Below are 16,506 nucleotides of genomic sequence, written 5' to 3'. Positions count from 1 at the left end.
CACATCTCTTAAGTGACTGGGCATAAGGAATCAGTACTTTTGTGGCCTGTTCATCTTCATCTGGCTCATGCCCTAAATTTTCTGCAACATCAGGTGCCAAAAAAACTTCAATAATGTGTAGTGTCAGACCACTTGCCTCCAAAGTTGTCATAGGTAAAAGCACAAATTTCAAAATTGACATCATGGTTAGAAGGATGTCTATTAATGCATGCATTTCAAATGCCCTAGTTTGCCTCTGGTTCTAACTAAAGAAATCATCTGATCATAGCTTTCTTACTAGAAATGGAATGGGTTTGGTGTCAACTAACAATGATGCACCAAGACCAAATATAGTTAAATGTGACTGCACAATTCTTTGAGGACTGGCCCCATGTTACCACCTTTATTCAATAAGGCTATGCTTCCATATCAGCAGGTTACAAAGAGCTTAGTCTCTTGTATAGCTCTATTAGCCTTGTACATTGGTCTTGGTTAGTGGTGCTGGACTTTCTCCGTTTAAGCTAATGTTGAAATGTGTTTATCTTCATTTTAGATTTAGAGGAGTTTTTTAGTCCTATAAACTTGGAATTGGAACAGGACAGGAAGAAGAAAATTTAGGCCCTCATTTTATCCCAGTACAAGTCTTATTTGTGTTTCACCCCAATTAACATTTAATTTTTGATGATTGTAGAGTTTAATTTCAAGTTAGTTCTGTTTATTTTTATTTTAGGATACACAAATATTTCTATACTTTTTGATGGTTTACTGAAAAGAGGAAAAAGACTATTGACTAAACCAAGTCTACCTCCACTTGCAGTTGAGGTAAAATCATTCAAATCATATAAGTCTCACAAAAATAGTGATATCAAGAAATTGCATAGTTTGGCAAGTCTGATGCCTGGGTTGGCAAGTCTGGCGGTTATCAGATGAATATCATTAAAAACTGAAATCGAACAAATTTATCAACATTGCATTATTCTGTCGCAAAGCACTCGTGGATTTGCAGATTATTACAGTAAATTTCCTGGGAATTCTAGACCAGTTAGCCTAACATCTGTTGGGAAATTACAATAGTCCATGACTCAGGATCGAGTGACTGTACACCTTAAAGTTTCTGCTGGTGAGTGAGTGAGACATGCCCGACGAACCTGACTGAATATTTTGAAGAGGTAACTAAAGCAGTAGACGGGAATGTCTATGGATGTTGTTTATATGGACTTCAGAAGGCATTTGATAAAGTCCCTCATAAGAGATTGTTAGCTAAAGTTGAAGCTTGTGGAATTGAGGGTAAATTATTGACCTGGTTAGTAAATTGGCTGAGCAGCAAGAGACAGAGTAGGGATAATGGGCAGGGACTCAAATTGGCAGGATGTGACTAGAGGTGCCCCACAGGGATCTGTGTTGGGGCCTCAACTATTCACTGTATTTATTAATGACTTAGATGACTGGATAGAGAGCCACTTTTCCAAGTTTGCCAATGACACAAGGATTGGCAGCATTGTAAGCAGTATAGATGGAAGCATAAAATTACAGAGAGATATTAATATATTAAGTGAGTGGGCAAAACTGTGGCAAATGGATTTCAACGTAGACAAGTCTGAGGTCATCCACTTTGGACCTAAAAAGGATAGATTAAAGTACTTTCTAAATGGTGGAAAGCTCGAAACAGTGGAGGCCCAAAGAGACTTAGGGGTCCATGAACGTAGATCATAAAATGTCATGAACATGTACAGAAAATAATCAAAAAGGCTAATGGAACGCTGGCATTTATATTTAGAGGACTAGAATACAAGGGGGTAGAAGTTATGCTACAGCTTTAACAAAGCCCTGGTTAGACCACACCTGGAGTACTGTGTTCAGTTCTGGGCATCACACCTTAGGAAGGATATATTGGCCTTGGAGGGAGTACAGGGTTGATTTACTAGAATGATACCTGGACTCCAAAGGTTAAATTACAAGGAGATATTACACAAATGGTTGTATTCCCTGGAATTTAGAAGATTAAGGGGTGATTTGATCGAAGTTTTCAAGATATTAAGGGGAACTGAGGGTGGATAGAGAGAAACTATTTCTGCTAGTTGAGGAGTCTAGAACTAGGGGACATAGCCTAAAAATTAGAGCCAGGACTTTCGGGAGTGAAGTTAGGAAATACTTCTATACCCAAAGGGTGGTGGAAATTTGGAACACTCTTCCGCAAACGGCAGTTGATGCGAGTTCAGTTGTTAATTTTAAATCCGAGATTGATAAATTTTTGTTAGCCCCATATCCCTTAATACCTTTGGATAAGGCGGGTATATGGAGTTAGGTCACAGATCAGCCATGATCTCATTGAATGGCAGAACAGGCTCGAGGGGCTATATGGCCCACTCCTGTTCCTATGTTCCTAAACTGAGACAAAGTATATCATCACAATTCAGCCCTCAGTCAGCAGCGTCTTTGACATAGTTGTTCTGAAATTGATTTGATCACTTTTTAAAATAAAACTTCTGCTGCTAGACTTGCCTTTGGCTCTTCCTCATAGGCCATACTTGGAGGGATGAAAGTTGCAGCCCTATCCCAGAATGTCTATTTGATGGCTTAATTCTTGAGAAAGATGGTGAACATTTCTTTAGTCTCCAGGAGATGTTCCATTTTATCAGCATCTAATGCTAAGTGGGAAGGTTTGGTTATTTTGATTTCTGGATAATGTTAATAATCTTAGATTGTGAAAACCCAACATTTTTACTTTAATTTACGATCTTAGTTTTCTAGAATCACAATTTGGGCTATTTCGTTGGTGTTGCTGTCCGATGGAGGGGACTACTGGGAAATGCCCATTGAGGTTCTTGAAGAAAGCACAAAATATAAGATCCTTTAATCCCAATTTAATATCTGAAGCTCCTGCTTACTGTATGCTCTTTTGAAGCTTGTATCTCTATGCACCCTCAAAAGTATTTCATGTAATCTCCTGCCTCTTGTGTTTGCATGCTGAAGTCATCTACTTCACACCTTGTGGTAAGCCCACCATGTCATATATGGCATTAAGTGCAAATTGTTCTTGGGTGCCTTGGAAACACTTCTGTTAAAATTGTTTCAGAATTTCATTTATTCCAAGAAATTATGATGCTTGAAGTTTTGCCACATCTGCATCTTTGAAGACAAAGGTAGTTTTCATTGAATTGGTATTTTTATCGCCTTGTATACTATACAAATACAACTGACATTTTAGACAATTAATTGCTTAGTTAGTATTGGCTAAAGTTATATTACTGATGACCAAACAAGATATTGTGGTGTGGGTAGTAGAATGTATTTATTTGCTTTAAAACAGCTGGTCAGTAACCACCAAGTAAAATAAAAGCTCATTCTAATTGGGGTCCATATTTTTTTTTAAAAAAAAGCTCCATAGACTAATATTCATAGACTAGCTACATGGAGCAACTTCCATATCTTCTCTAAAATTACTTCTTAGATCAGTGTACTGAAGAGGATGCATTCTTCAGTATATAAGGAGGGCTCAAAGGTGGTTTCAAAGTCAAATGATATATACAAAAAAATTCCTGATATAATACAGATGTTTGTGTAGGGTAAATGAATGAGAAAGTAAGAAAGATTACTAACCTTTTAGGAAATGGTCTTCCTCTTTCCGTGTAATTTTTCCGACACATACATAGCCCTTCCTTTCCTTTCCTGCTGTCTTCTCTGATTTTGTGTAGTTGGAACTTGATGATTTTCTCTTGAGATATTCCTTTATTGTATTCACACTGTCTTCTCTGCAGCCATCTTTGTTAAAACAGAACTGGGCTTCCATACAGCGGGGGAGATCACATTGCTCTCATGAGACTACAATAAATGATTCCCCTGTTGGATGACTGGCCTGATTCAGTTGTATGTGGAAAAGGAATTATATGAGAATAATAAGGAAGATAATACTAATGGTAGGTTACTTTATATTACTTCAGTTATGCTACACCACTTGGATAATTATAATGTAAATTACATTAGACTTAATTCTACCTGATTCTTCAAGTTTCCTTGTATACACCACAGCACATGCATCAGACTGTAATTTGTTGCCAACAGTGCCTGTCAAGACTAAGGTGTGAAGTAGATTTATGGATATAGGTTGCTGTTATAAAATCTACAATATATAATATCTATCAAAATGAGATTTAGTCAATTTGCCATGCAGGTTATAATAGTGTGAATGTAGGGGGATTCAAAATTGCATTTCTTAATTCATATCATTCTTCGAGTAAACCAAACAAACTTGTAACCTTCATTTTAGTGGAATAAAGTTAGTTGCATAATACTGGTATGGTCTGGAACCTATGAACAATCCATTTAGCAAATACAGATTGAGATTTTAAACAAGTATGAAAAATTCAAAGTCAGTTTTTTTTTATTTGGGGAAAAACTCCAAATACAATGAATGCCTTAATGTTTGTAACCATTATGCCTGTAATTAAAATATCATGCAAAGATGTAGTTGCAAAGTATGTTGTTGAGTGTACAGCATAATATACTCTCTCATCTTTCACAGAGACAATTCAAGCTTTCGAAATACGAAAATCACTTTATGAGATCTTCCTTACACTCCATTTGTTTATCTGAAAGGTATGCCCTGCTCCGTTGTAGAGAAACACCACATTTTTTTTAAAATTAACAATGTTTTGGAATGGGCTGGTGTTCAGTGTCAATTCCAATCAGGACATCGTTACTTCAGGGAAGAATTACTCTGATGCCATTGGTTAATCAGTTGTTTTGATAGAATCAAACTGCATTTTATTTTTTTTAAGCCGAGCTGAGTCTGTTGTGCTCATGTCTCCTGTTCCTAAGCAATTCTGTTACTTTAGTTTTAAAATTTGTGAATATTGTAAATGTCAGTGTTTTGTGGGTACATAAGTATTAGAGTTAGAGAAAATGAGTCTGCTTTCTGGCTGTATGCAAATTATTGATTTCACCTGACTCTTGTAGCATTTTCATCTCATTCTCTCATGATCGTCTTCCTCATAATTTACTTTCTTTTTTTACTTTTTTAAATTTTCTATTCATTTGTTTTGTTCTTTGCTTTTAAGAAGAAATGCTACATCTTGGTAAACAATCTTTTATTTGCAGATGTAAATGTTTGGATCAGAAGAAAAACATCACTTTATTTGTCTGCTTGGTGCTGTTTTCAAATAAAGAGCACATTATGACTAAAAGCATTTAATGTGTTGACCTTTTCCTTTTGTTTACCACAGCACTCTGAGATGCGAGCTAGTCTGTTTTTGTTCCCCTGCACTCCCGAAACACAATGCACAGTGGTTAAAGTAAGCTGGAACAGTGTATGATTCTTTGCAAGTTGGCAAGGTACATTTGTTAGTTTTTTTAAAAATCATTTTTAGCAGAACCAGCAATGAATGCAGCTTTAAGATTTTATTTGTGGTCAGTACAAATAGTTATGTGGTCCCAGAGCTATGAAAATAAATTCGTATCATATTATAATATCAATTACATCACAAAACCCTTTATTGCTGAAAAAAATCAATTTTTTTTCTTAACAAAGTAACAATAACATGGCATCCTGCATAATAATTGAATTATGGTTTATATTTGAGGCTCACCATAGTACACTTGTATTTTTGCTTGTGAAATTAATCACAACCTATAGAAATAAAACCAATATTACATAAACTGCCATTCAATATATTGTTATTAATGCGTACAAATAAGAAATAATTCAGTTGGATACATTGGTCAGAACTCAACTTCGCCATGTGCGTAAAACGGGTCAGGTGTATAACAGGGCGGTTGATCTGATACCGCCTATTTCACACCCCTACCGAAGTTGAAAGTTCTGGTAATTGTCTTTTTCAAACAAATGAGTAGATGCAGATAGAGATGGAAGATTGGCAGTTATTCCAACTATTTTTGCATGGAGCAAAGAGCTGATTTTTGGGCCAGCCAGGCCTGACCATGCTCAAGAATAGTCAAATCTAATAACTGAGAAATCCACAGTACATTATCACTTCCTGATTGCAACACATATCTTTATTGAGCTGTCGGAGGTATGGACCATCGGCAGTAACTGCTTGCCTCTCTTCAACCCAATCGTGGTAAGCACTAAAACGTTGATATGTGAGCTTATGTTCTCATGCCTGTCCTCCAGATAATGAATTCTAACAGCTGTTGTGTCACACCCCTTAGTTTCCTCATAGAAATACATAGAAGTTACCACATGGAAACAGGCCATTCGGCCCAACCAGTCCATGTTGGTGTTTACCCTCCATGTGAGCAAGTAGTTCAAATCATATTTACCCACCCTGTTCCTATATCCTTTCAACCACCTAGCCAATCTAATCTTGAATGTTGACATAGTTGTTGCCTCTGGAAGGGAATTCCACAGCCTCACAACTCACTGTATAAAGATGTTCCTCTTGTCATCTGTTCTAAATCTTTTAATTAATCTTGTATTCATGGCCTCTCGTTCTGACCCCTCAACTACTGGCAAAAGACTACTTCTGTCTAATCTGTCCCATCCTTTCATAATTTTAAAACACTTCTAAAATCACCCTGTAATCTGTGTTCTTTTGAAAAAAGACACAATTTTTCAAATGTATTTCCTCCTTCCAGGTAACATCACAGTGAGTCTGAGTTGTACCTTTTTGAAAGCCTCAATATCCTTCTATAGTGTGGAGCCCAATACTGCACACACTACTCTAAGATCTTGAGATTTTATATGGGCTCATCAATATCTCTTGGCATTTATATTCAATACATCTTGAGATAAAACCTAGAATTCCATTAATTATTTTTACAGCCTTATCAACCTTAGACCTTTTAATATTCTGTAAACCTGTAGCCCCAAATCTTCTGCTTTTTCACAGCACCAAGCCTGCTTAGCTTCAAGAGTATAATTACTGCTGTTGTATTTTTACCAAAATGCATCACCTCACAAATAGTGACATTGAATTCCATCTGCCACATTTTAGTCCATTCCCCCATCTTATCAATATCCCTTTGCAGCTTCTTTTGGTCTTCTAAAGAATTAACTATACCTCCTATTTTGGTATCATCTGCAAATTATGACATCACTCCCTCTATGCCTATAATCATATCGTTAATATTCGCAGAGAACAGAAGAGGCCCCAGGATATCATTGATATTTGCAGAAAACAAAAGTGGCCCCAGGATAAACACTTGAAATATAATTTCGAGGGTCGCTGCAATTTCCTCCCTCGTCTCCCTCAGAAACCTAGAATGTATCCTGCCAAACCCTGGCATTTTTGTCTTTCTACAGCTTAACTAACTTATCTAAAATGTTCCCTTTATCCAACATAATATCACTCATCTCACTCAACCACTTCAAGATTCACCTCCTCTCTGATATCCTCTTTAGTATAGACCAACGCAAAATACTTATTAAATACCTCTGCCATTTTTTGTTTGTCCACAAATTGACAATCCTCTCCTGTTAGGGATCCCACCTCACTTTTAACAATTCTCTTTACTGATATACATTTCTGCTTATTCCATATGCCTGAGTTTTTCTAACAAGCCACTTGTGAGATATGGGGCATGATTTTTACCTGGAGCCGAGAAGAGAGTGGGGGGTGAGGGGGAGAATTTTGAGCATGAAACCCGGAAGTGAAATTGGCGGCTTGGAATATGCGATCGCGACCTAATTGAATGTTTACAATTTTACTTCTGGGTTTCCCGTGTGACAGCCAACTAGATTGACAGGCTTGGGGTGGGTTTGGAGGGGGGGGGGTGCAGAGACATTGGCCAGGGTGGGGGGAGGGCCAGAGACTGGAGATGTTCGTTGGGGGGAGGGTGCTGGAAATGTTGGCTGGGTGGGGTGGTGGCAAGGTGCTGGAGACGGCGGTGTTGGGGGCGGGGGGGGGGGGCGGCGGCGCAGAGACTGTAAATGCACCGCTAAATATCTGCCCGCCGGAAATTGTGGGCGCGACCTTGGGCAGTGCGTTCCTCGCACGCATCCAAGTGTGCCCGCGTTAAACCCGGATGTGGTCGAGTTGGAGCCAGGTTACAGTCATAACCCAAAAAACTATTTTCACCTCCAATCCGCCCGTTCTTGGGGGTTAAAATTCCCCCCATGTTATCAAAGCACCTTCTGAAAATTTGTATACACTACATCTACACTACCTAGTACCATAACAAGTATAAAATGAACTTGCCTTGTTTATTCTGTTAGATAACTTTTCTAAAATCTTGTAATATTTTCCATTACATCACTAATGCTAATATATTTAGGAAATTTAACTTTAAACCAGAGTAATACCCTTTATAATTGATATTGTATCTGACTTAGTGGTTTCTCTCATGTATTTCGATCAAAGCAATACAAAAGTTTTATCGAATAAATATTTTGTTCTAGTCTGTTTTCAAGACAATACAGGTAAGTTTACATTAACAGCATAATTTTCATTATTTTGCACCTTCACAATGTATAAGCAGTTTGTGTCAAGCAACCCTTTTGATGGTGGGAGTGGAAGAGATCTTGAAGTTCAGCTCATTTCAAAGAACATGTAGTTCTGTAAAAGAATAAAATAAATGATTACATGTGTGGGGAGGATAAACTCCTAACTAATGGAGTGGCTTTAACAATGAAGTAAAGTTTGATCAGATTTACAACTTACGAGTAAGAAGGCAGCAGCCAGCAAAAGCACCTTTGCATTTGGATTCATGTTGATTGGAACTATATTTAAAAATAAAGTAAATAAATGCACAAGGACCAGTTTTCAGACAAATAGCCCAAGGAAATATTTCAACATTTAAAGTGATGTGCAAATACATGTTAGCAATAAAGATTCCACGATGAAAAAAATTGCAAATTGGTGTGATACAATAGATGGAAGTGTTTAGAAATCATAGAATCACAAAACATAGAAGGGTGCCTTTCGGCCCATCGTGGCTTTGCCAGCTGTTTGAAAGAGCATTGAATAGTCCCATTGCCCAGCAAATTTTTCCTTTTCAAGTATATATCCAATTCCCTTTTGAAAGTTACTATTGAATCTGCTTCCATCACCCTTTCAAGCAGTGCATTCCAGATCATAACAACTCGCTGTGTAAAGAAATTACATCGCCCCTCTGGTTCTTTTGCCAATTTCCTTAAATCTGTGTCCTCTGGTTACCAACCCTCCTGCCAGTGGAAACAGTTTCTCCTTATTTACTCTATCAAAACCATTCATAATTTTGAACACCTATTAAAACTCCCCTTTTCTCTACTCTTAAGGAGAACAATGCCAACTTCTCTAGTCCCTCCACGTAACTGGAGTCCCTCATTTCTGGTACCATTCTAGTAAATCATCTCCTCACCCTCTCCAAAGCCCTGACATCCTTAAGTGTGGTGCCCAGAATTGGACACAATACTCCAGCTGAGGCCCAGTGATTTTATAATGATTTAGCATAACTTTCTTGCTTATTGACACCACGGTTGCTATCGTACAGACATAAAATTGCAGTACATCTTCACAGTAGTTCACAAGATTCTGGACCCCGTATAAGACTTTAAGAATTGTGGGTTTTTTTTTAAGACAAATCCTGCATTATGAGAAATGAAATGAGTTTATGTTGGATTCTATATAATTGTCTTTTGTGTTCTAAGATAGTCCATAAACATCATCTGTGCACAGTTCAGTGTGGCAAAATGAGAACTTAATTTGCACTGATATTCCAATAAAACTGTTGTCCATATGTATTAGATGTAGTGAATATTCATCCCTGTAAGGTACTGTTTTTTTAAAAAAAATAAATGTAAATTAAAAGCGTGTAAATATTTTCTCTGTGCACAAGTCAGTGTACCGGAACAATCGAGGTTCCTCACTTCAGGACATTAAAATATGGTTTTGCTATACTAGCATCCTTTGCCTTTAGCAGATATGACTTACTAAGGCAAAAGATTTCTTGTGTAGCAATCTAGATTTTAAAGTCAAATAAAATGATTTTTTTTAAACTGAAAAGGCTAATATGATTGGCATATAAACGTCCAAAGTGTTCTTATCTGAGTTTTTTTGTCTTCAGCACTTCTGGCAGAGCTTTGCGTGCCAAAAAGACACATCAGAAAATTAGGGGCACATCATCCACTATTTTCTACCCATTAAAATAGATAGATGGGAAATTGTAGGTAGTGTACACCTGGTTTTCCAATATATGCTCCTTGCGGGTGAAGCTCTGCGTTGGGAATGCTAAAGAGGAAAATTTACTCAATAAAACTAGTAAGTTTTATATTGGATTCTGTCTAGCAAAAGCTCCAACAAAAGGGCACAATATTCATTGTTCAAAATATGAATATAATTGCTTTTTAATAATTACATTAGTAAGGGCAGTGTCACCATATTAAGTTTTCAATCAAGCATGGAAATGCCATCAATTTGGTTGTATGGGAATGTTTCTGCTGCAACAATACCTTGAGCAGTGAGTTTTGCATTTGCATCAGTTTACTTTCCAAATGTTATTATTTGTAAAAGAAATGTTGATGCATTGTCATTGTGTGCTCCTCTGTATATACACAAGATAAAGCATCGGGCCAGATGCTATAATATGACAACGCACTTAAGTGTTTTTGTATCAGTAAATATTTCAGCTCTTGTTAACTGCTCTTTTATTAAGAATTCTTACAGTCCACACCAAAGTATTCATGATCCATGTTGTATTCTGAATTGAACCCTTGCCACCGCTTCCAGATCAGTCCCAAATGGTTCCCAATCTTGGATGTAATCTGGGAATAGTAAGGCCCTTATGTATTATTGACACCACGGTTGCTATCATACAGACATAAAATTGCAGTACATTGTCACAGTAGTTCACAAGATTCTGGTAAACTATGTATAAAAACTGTGACCATTTTTAAAATGTTATCATAATTAGTTACTTGAAATGTTACTTTTTTAAACAAAGCACTAACAAACCAACAAATCTGGTGCAAATGGAAATTTGTTAAAAGTAAGCACCAAATTCCCCCAAAAAATTAACATGAATGGCAGAAACCCTACTTTTATTAAAAAAATGTCTCAAACTCTGGCAACTTTGCAATCTTTTTGGATTGATGATCTAAGATGGGTAAATTGCATACCTCATTCTGACCTTTCTTGTGAAGCACTTGCCTTTTTTTTAATCTTACCCCAACATTTTACCCCATTTTTTTTAATGTTGGTCTGTTAGTTAACCACCAAGTTAATAGATGAGTGATTGGTGTTGCATTATTAGAAAGAGTCTAATTTGATACTGTTTCTCAACATCTCAAACTCACCTCACTTTATTTACAGTAATTCTGCTGAAACTTACCACTATCATTACTGGCTGTTTAATCACTTTTTATAGGGCAGTGTCATTGTATTGATGAGCTTTTAACCAATCTGTATATCAAATTGGACTTTTGGGCAGGCTCACCAAAAACTCCAATCCACTGTTGCCACGTTAATTACCAGGGAAGTATTGAAAATGGTTACGAAGTGCACAATCCAGAACTTCATATTGTAAAGAGGAAGCAAGGTGTAGGTGGAGTACTTTTTGTCTTATAAACTCCCTCCCAGTTATCTGTTTTTAAAAAATATATTAAAAGCATCAAATTTCCATCCACAATGGAAGACCTCGTTACTTCATTGACTGGGAGGAACCTTGTGTGCCCTGGAGACGCATCATTCATTGTAGTGGGGATTGTGACTTCCAACTAGCCTGGGCACCAATCTGGAGCAGCCTAACCCTAGGAAAATATGCTGCTGGAAAGGTACACCGCCTAAGAAAATTACTTGGATTTTACTTGGTTAACACTAAATCGAAGTCAATCAGAGCGCTAATCAGAATTCTTTTCAAATTAAGAAAAATCCCCTCTGGTTAACATTTTGGGTAAAGTAACCATGAACATCAGCTTAGTTTTGTTGTGTGTTTTATACCTTAAATTCCTGATCGGAATAACAGCGGCAAGGACAACAGGAGCCATGAATTTTCATAATCCCATGTCCATTCATGTCACAGATTTCTAGCAATGGGGTAAACATGCTCCACCTGCAGCCAGAGACACAAAGGGACACATTCACTTTAATTACTCAGTAACATTATGAAGCATTCCAAAGTCAAATATGCAGGATTAGATGCAAAATAAAGCTGTTTCTGCACTGCTTTATCCCTACACCTTCTTCTAAGTGACAGTACTAATAAGCATCATTACACAATAGGTCCAAACCTATGACCGTTGAGATTGCCCAATCTCATCTCCCATAGATCCTTTACTGTCAATGCAGAGAAGACTTGTCATCCCATCGATTTGGCTTGTATTTGTACACAGGTAATGGAATAACTATAAAACTTGTGGAGCACTTGGTCCTGTCCTGATCAATTTTAATATTTCTTTAACAATTTAATCTGCTTGATTTTTGATTGCTGTAATAGGGTTGAGGCTTACACTGTAAATCAATTAGATTTTGTAATCAAAATGCCGATTATACTGTTCTGACCTAGTTAGGTTTTGTACTATGATGAGCTGATTGCAATAAATCAGTTGAGCACTTGATGCATTAAACCAGTTGGGGAGTGATATTTAATAAACTGATTTTATATCCTTGCAAAAGAATTTAAGCCATACTGCTATAAGTAAATGAGTTGAAACAATCAGACTTGTATTGTTGTAAACAATTGTGCTTGTACTGATTTTAAATAGGAATAAAACGTGATCGGATTTACCTCTGTTTAATTGTGCCAATTTGTTCCTTCTGGGCATTGAACACATTTATCTCCATTAGGCAGCATCCAAAACAACAGGCATCAACTCTGAAGGGTCTGGCAAAGTGCAGTACCTCCTCTGACTGCAGATTGTAGATTTTAATACAACAGGACCGGGCTGCACCACACAAGTTCAAACACAGGCAGGTAGTATCTAAAGAGGAAATAGAACTGATGAAAGGCCACAAAATGGTAAAAATAATGTTTTTTCAAATATTCTATTAACATTTAAACAAGTTTCAAATGAAAGCCTAGGGTTTGTGATGTAACTGCTATAATTTCTTTGAATTGAAAAGATTTAAATTGCAAACAGATATCTGATGAAAAGCATGCTAAACACAGTTAGAACCATAAAACCAGCTTTGATGTTCTGCAGACTGCTTGACTTTGTTAATTTCCAGGCTGACCAAAGGGACATTTTTATGCTATTAATAGGTTTCAGCCAGGGTTCAGTAGTAGCATTCTCATCTGAGTCAGAAGGTTGTGGGTTCAAGCCTCATTCCAGAGACTTGAGGACAAAATTTAGGCTGACACTTCAGTGCAGTACTGAGGGAATGCTGCACTGTTGGTGGTACTGTCTTTCGGATGACACGTCTGTTCTCTCAGGTGGATGTAAAGGATCCCATGGCACTATTTCGAAGAAGATCTCGGAGTTCTCTCCGATGTCCTGGCCAATATTTATCCTTCAACCAGTATCTAAAACAAATGATCTGGTCATTTTATCTCATTGCTGTTTGTGGGACCATGTTTTGCACAATTTGGCTGCCGTATTTCCTACATTGCAACAGTACACTTCAAAAATGCATCTGTGGCTGAGGTCGTGAAAAGCATTGTATAAATACAAGTTCTTTGTTTCTTTTCCTAGCCATCTGTTGATCTGGCTGAGAACTCTGTGTGACTTTGCTATCTCATAGAGCTGCTTTCCCAGAATTCAAAACCCTTCAGCTTTCCCAGAATTCTGTAATGTGGTTGAGAAAGTTCACAATGCTTCAGCTTCCCAGAAATCATTATTATGGTTTGGAGTATACCATGTACTCCATGCTACAGGGACTAAGGCTCACCTATGAGAGTAGTCTGAAGCACGGAAGCCAAAAATATCTAAAGGAAATCCCAAGCTCGAAAACAAGAAACAAAGGGTTGCAAAGCCAGCCATCTAATTGTCATTCTACCCTAAACTTTTTTTTCCATTTTAGAGTATGGGATGCACCTTATGCTATGTTTGCAACTTTTTAAAACTATATTCTGCTAGATTCATTTCAGCGATCAACAGTTGCTGCTTCATTCATGTAATTCATTTTTATCAGTATGCACTAATACTTTGCCTTTTTCATTGTTGGTTCACCAAAAACACTACCTTCTGAAGCCATGTACAGTTGTTGGCCTTTTTGAGATGTGATGATATATGTTCTGCCAGGGTCACAAGTAAGCCCTAAAATAGAAACGGAACAATGAGAAGTTGGCACCAAATACCTGAGACTAAATCAATATTATCTGAAATTCTACATTATAATGACCCTTACAATGTTTATCTGATCATTTTTCATTGTAAGTGAACATTTGGCATCATTTTGTTTTATTCATTCTCAGGATGTGAACATCGCTGGCAAGGCCAGCATTTATTGCCCTTTCATTGTTGCCCTGAGAATGTGACTGGCTTTGCAACCCTTTGTTTATAATACTCAAATCTGCTTTCTCTTGAATTGCTGGTTTGATGTGACTGAGTGGTTTACCAGGCCACTTCAGGGGAAGGTTAAGAGTCAACCCCATTGGTGTGGTACTGGAATCACATATAGTAGGCCAGACTGGGTAAGGACAACAGGTTTCCTTCCCTAAAGGACATTGGTCAACTAGTTGGGTTTTTGCAACAATCCGACCGTGTCATAGTCACTTTTACTGATACTAGCTTTTTATTTCCAGATTTTTAAAACTGAATTCGAATTCTCAAACTGCCATTGTGGGATTATTGGTCCACACCTCTGGATTACCAGTCCAGTAACATAACCACCATACTATTTCATAATAGTGTTATTGTGGGGGGGGGGGGAAAGGATTCTAGATTTAATAGTAACACAATGATCTGCAACCTTTAATGGTGATCTAAATCTAATCTTTTTATGTTCTGCTTCAAAAATACGTTCTGATCTCCTCAACTATCCATTGCTACAAATAACCCATACTCTCTACCTTCCCTAAAATAACTACTCCCTAGCTAATACTCTCTTCCCAATTACTCACTACCCCATATCCACAATCCAAATGCTCACTACCCCAAAACTTGCTAACCCTTCAATTACTCATTGCCACTCCCTGCCCCTTCACTTTTCATTCTTCTACTCCAAGTACCTAAAATTCACAGTATGTCCTGAAATTATTCGCTATTCCCACATAATAGCGGAGAAGGGGGCACGAGGGCTACGGAGGCTTGGCTTGGCTTGGTGGGCAAGGGGAAGGGAGGGAAGGAAGCAACAGGAAGGTGAACAAATGGTCTTTATCTTGGTGACAAAGAAGTCTATGAGCTCCTCGTATTTGTTGTTAGAGATGAGGGTGGAGGGGCAGGGAAGAGGGATAGCAGAGTCTTCTGCTATCTCGCCCTACTCTCTGGAACTTACTTTTTAAACCCTGCTGCCTTGCTTTCTCACTCAAAAGCAGTGTTCAAAAGCCTCCTTTCTTTGAACACTGCCAAATAAAACATTGTACTAATTTTGCTCCAACGCTGCATCCATGCTTCGATGTCATCTTTTCTAATTCTTCTATTACTGCTTAGCATGCGTTTCTCTCCTGTGAAGTTTCTACTCATTACATTAAAGGTGCTATGTAAATATAAATTGTTAATAAGGATATGTTCAAGCAGAGTAGATTGCAGTCTGTAAAATCTGATGTAATTTCTAAAGTCAAAATACAGTCTGCAATTCAGTTCTTTAACAGTATTCTCCATGGTTTACAACTATCTAAACACTGTACAGTAACTAATTCTATACATGCATGCTGCATGTAATAACTGGTATAAGAGCATCATTTACATACCTTGGTCCTCAGCCTTCGAAGTGATACACAGCTGATGGAGTTTGTGAAGTGGTTGCAATCCAGGGAATTCCTGCATTGTCCCTTGCCCGCTTACATCTTTAGGGAGCGAAGAGGTGTGAGAAGAAGTTTCTATCCGCTCCTCTTTCCTGGAATAATTAAATTGCACCCCAAAGGAACTCTCTTCTTTCACTTTCTCCAAATCTCCATCTGCTGTTTTCTCCTCCAGCACTTTTGATTTTTCTGAATGCATCCTAATAGGGTCTGAGTGCTGCCATGTAGCACCTGAAAGTACAGTATTATCCAGCAGTTCTCCAGCTCTTTTATTTCTCTTGCCTTTTAGTCTTCCTAACACATTTTCAATATGTTTTTCCCTTTCTAAAAGTCCAAAAGGGGTAGGCTGTGTAGTTACTGCAGACATTTCTGCCTGCCTGTTCACACTTGTTTCATAAAAAAATGTGTTCAAACTCTTTATCAGATTACTGGAGTTTCCATCACAACACACCGGATTTTCATTGTTTTTTTTAATAAAAGATTCACTCAGGCAATAAGTAGAATCCTTTCTTGGGAGGGCAACAGAAATACTAACAAAGCCTTTGAGAAAAGCAAGAGAACTCTGAATACATTAGAATAAATTTGGGATAGAGAAGACATTCCCAGGAAATTCAGTTCAATTTCATAAGACTGGGAGGTAACAAAAGTTTACACAATGTTAACTGTAGGGCAGTTGGCAGAAATGTGTTGAGTCAATACAGAGTAAAACTCAATGAAAAGCTGGTTGATGGAACATAGTCTGTATTCTGTGTT

The 16,506-nt window shown here is 37.6% G+C and overlaps 2 protein-coding genes across 8 annotated transcripts in view; one reads left to right on the top strand and one right to left on the bottom strand.

Moving 5' to 3' along the window:
- The window catches only part of eif4e2 (eukaryotic translation initiation factor 4E family member 2), a 47,799-nt gene that overhangs the window by 27,997 nt on the left and 3,296 nt on the right, over positions 1-16,506 (top strand). For 2 of the 7 annotated variants that reach the window (XM_067995188.1, XM_067995187.1), the window contains exons 7-8: positions 4,502-4,575; positions 5,202-5,310. In XM_067995188.1, the coding sequence (XP_067851289.1) occupies positions 4,502-4,541 (40 nt within the window). In that variant the 3' untranslated portion in view covers positions 4,542-4,575; positions 5,202-5,310. Of the gene's footprint in view, positions 1-709; positions 802-4,501; positions 4,614-5,076; positions 5,159-5,201; positions 5,400-16,506 lie in introns of those variants that run through there. The other 5 variants (XM_067995189.1, XM_067995191.1, XM_067995193.1 and 2 more) reach the window with 5 other exon arrangements.
- LOC137331114 (phospholipid scramblase family member 5) lies at positions 8,371-16,120 on the bottom strand. Its single transcript, XM_067994720.1, has 7 exons — positions 15,703-16,120; positions 14,033-14,107; positions 12,640-12,832; positions 11,853-11,964; positions 10,579-10,678; positions 8,598-8,656; positions 8,371-8,492 (listed from the first exon to the last, which is right to left on the bottom strand). The coding sequence occupies exons 1-7, from the start codon at positions 16,118-16,120 to the stop codon at positions 8,466-8,468; spliced, it is 984 nt and encodes a 327-aa protein (XP_067850821.1). The 3' UTR covers positions 8,371-8,465.

The sequence above is a fragment of the Heptranchias perlo genome, chromosome 13 (genome assembly GCF_035084215.1).
Source record: "Heptranchias perlo isolate sHepPer1 chromosome 13, sHepPer1.hap1, whole genome shotgun sequence".
Classification (NCBI taxonomy): domain Eukaryota; kingdom Metazoa; phylum Chordata; class Chondrichthyes; order Hexanchiformes; family Hexanchidae; genus Heptranchias; species Heptranchias perlo.
This window is presented reverse-complemented; position numbering and strand designations above follow the sequence as displayed.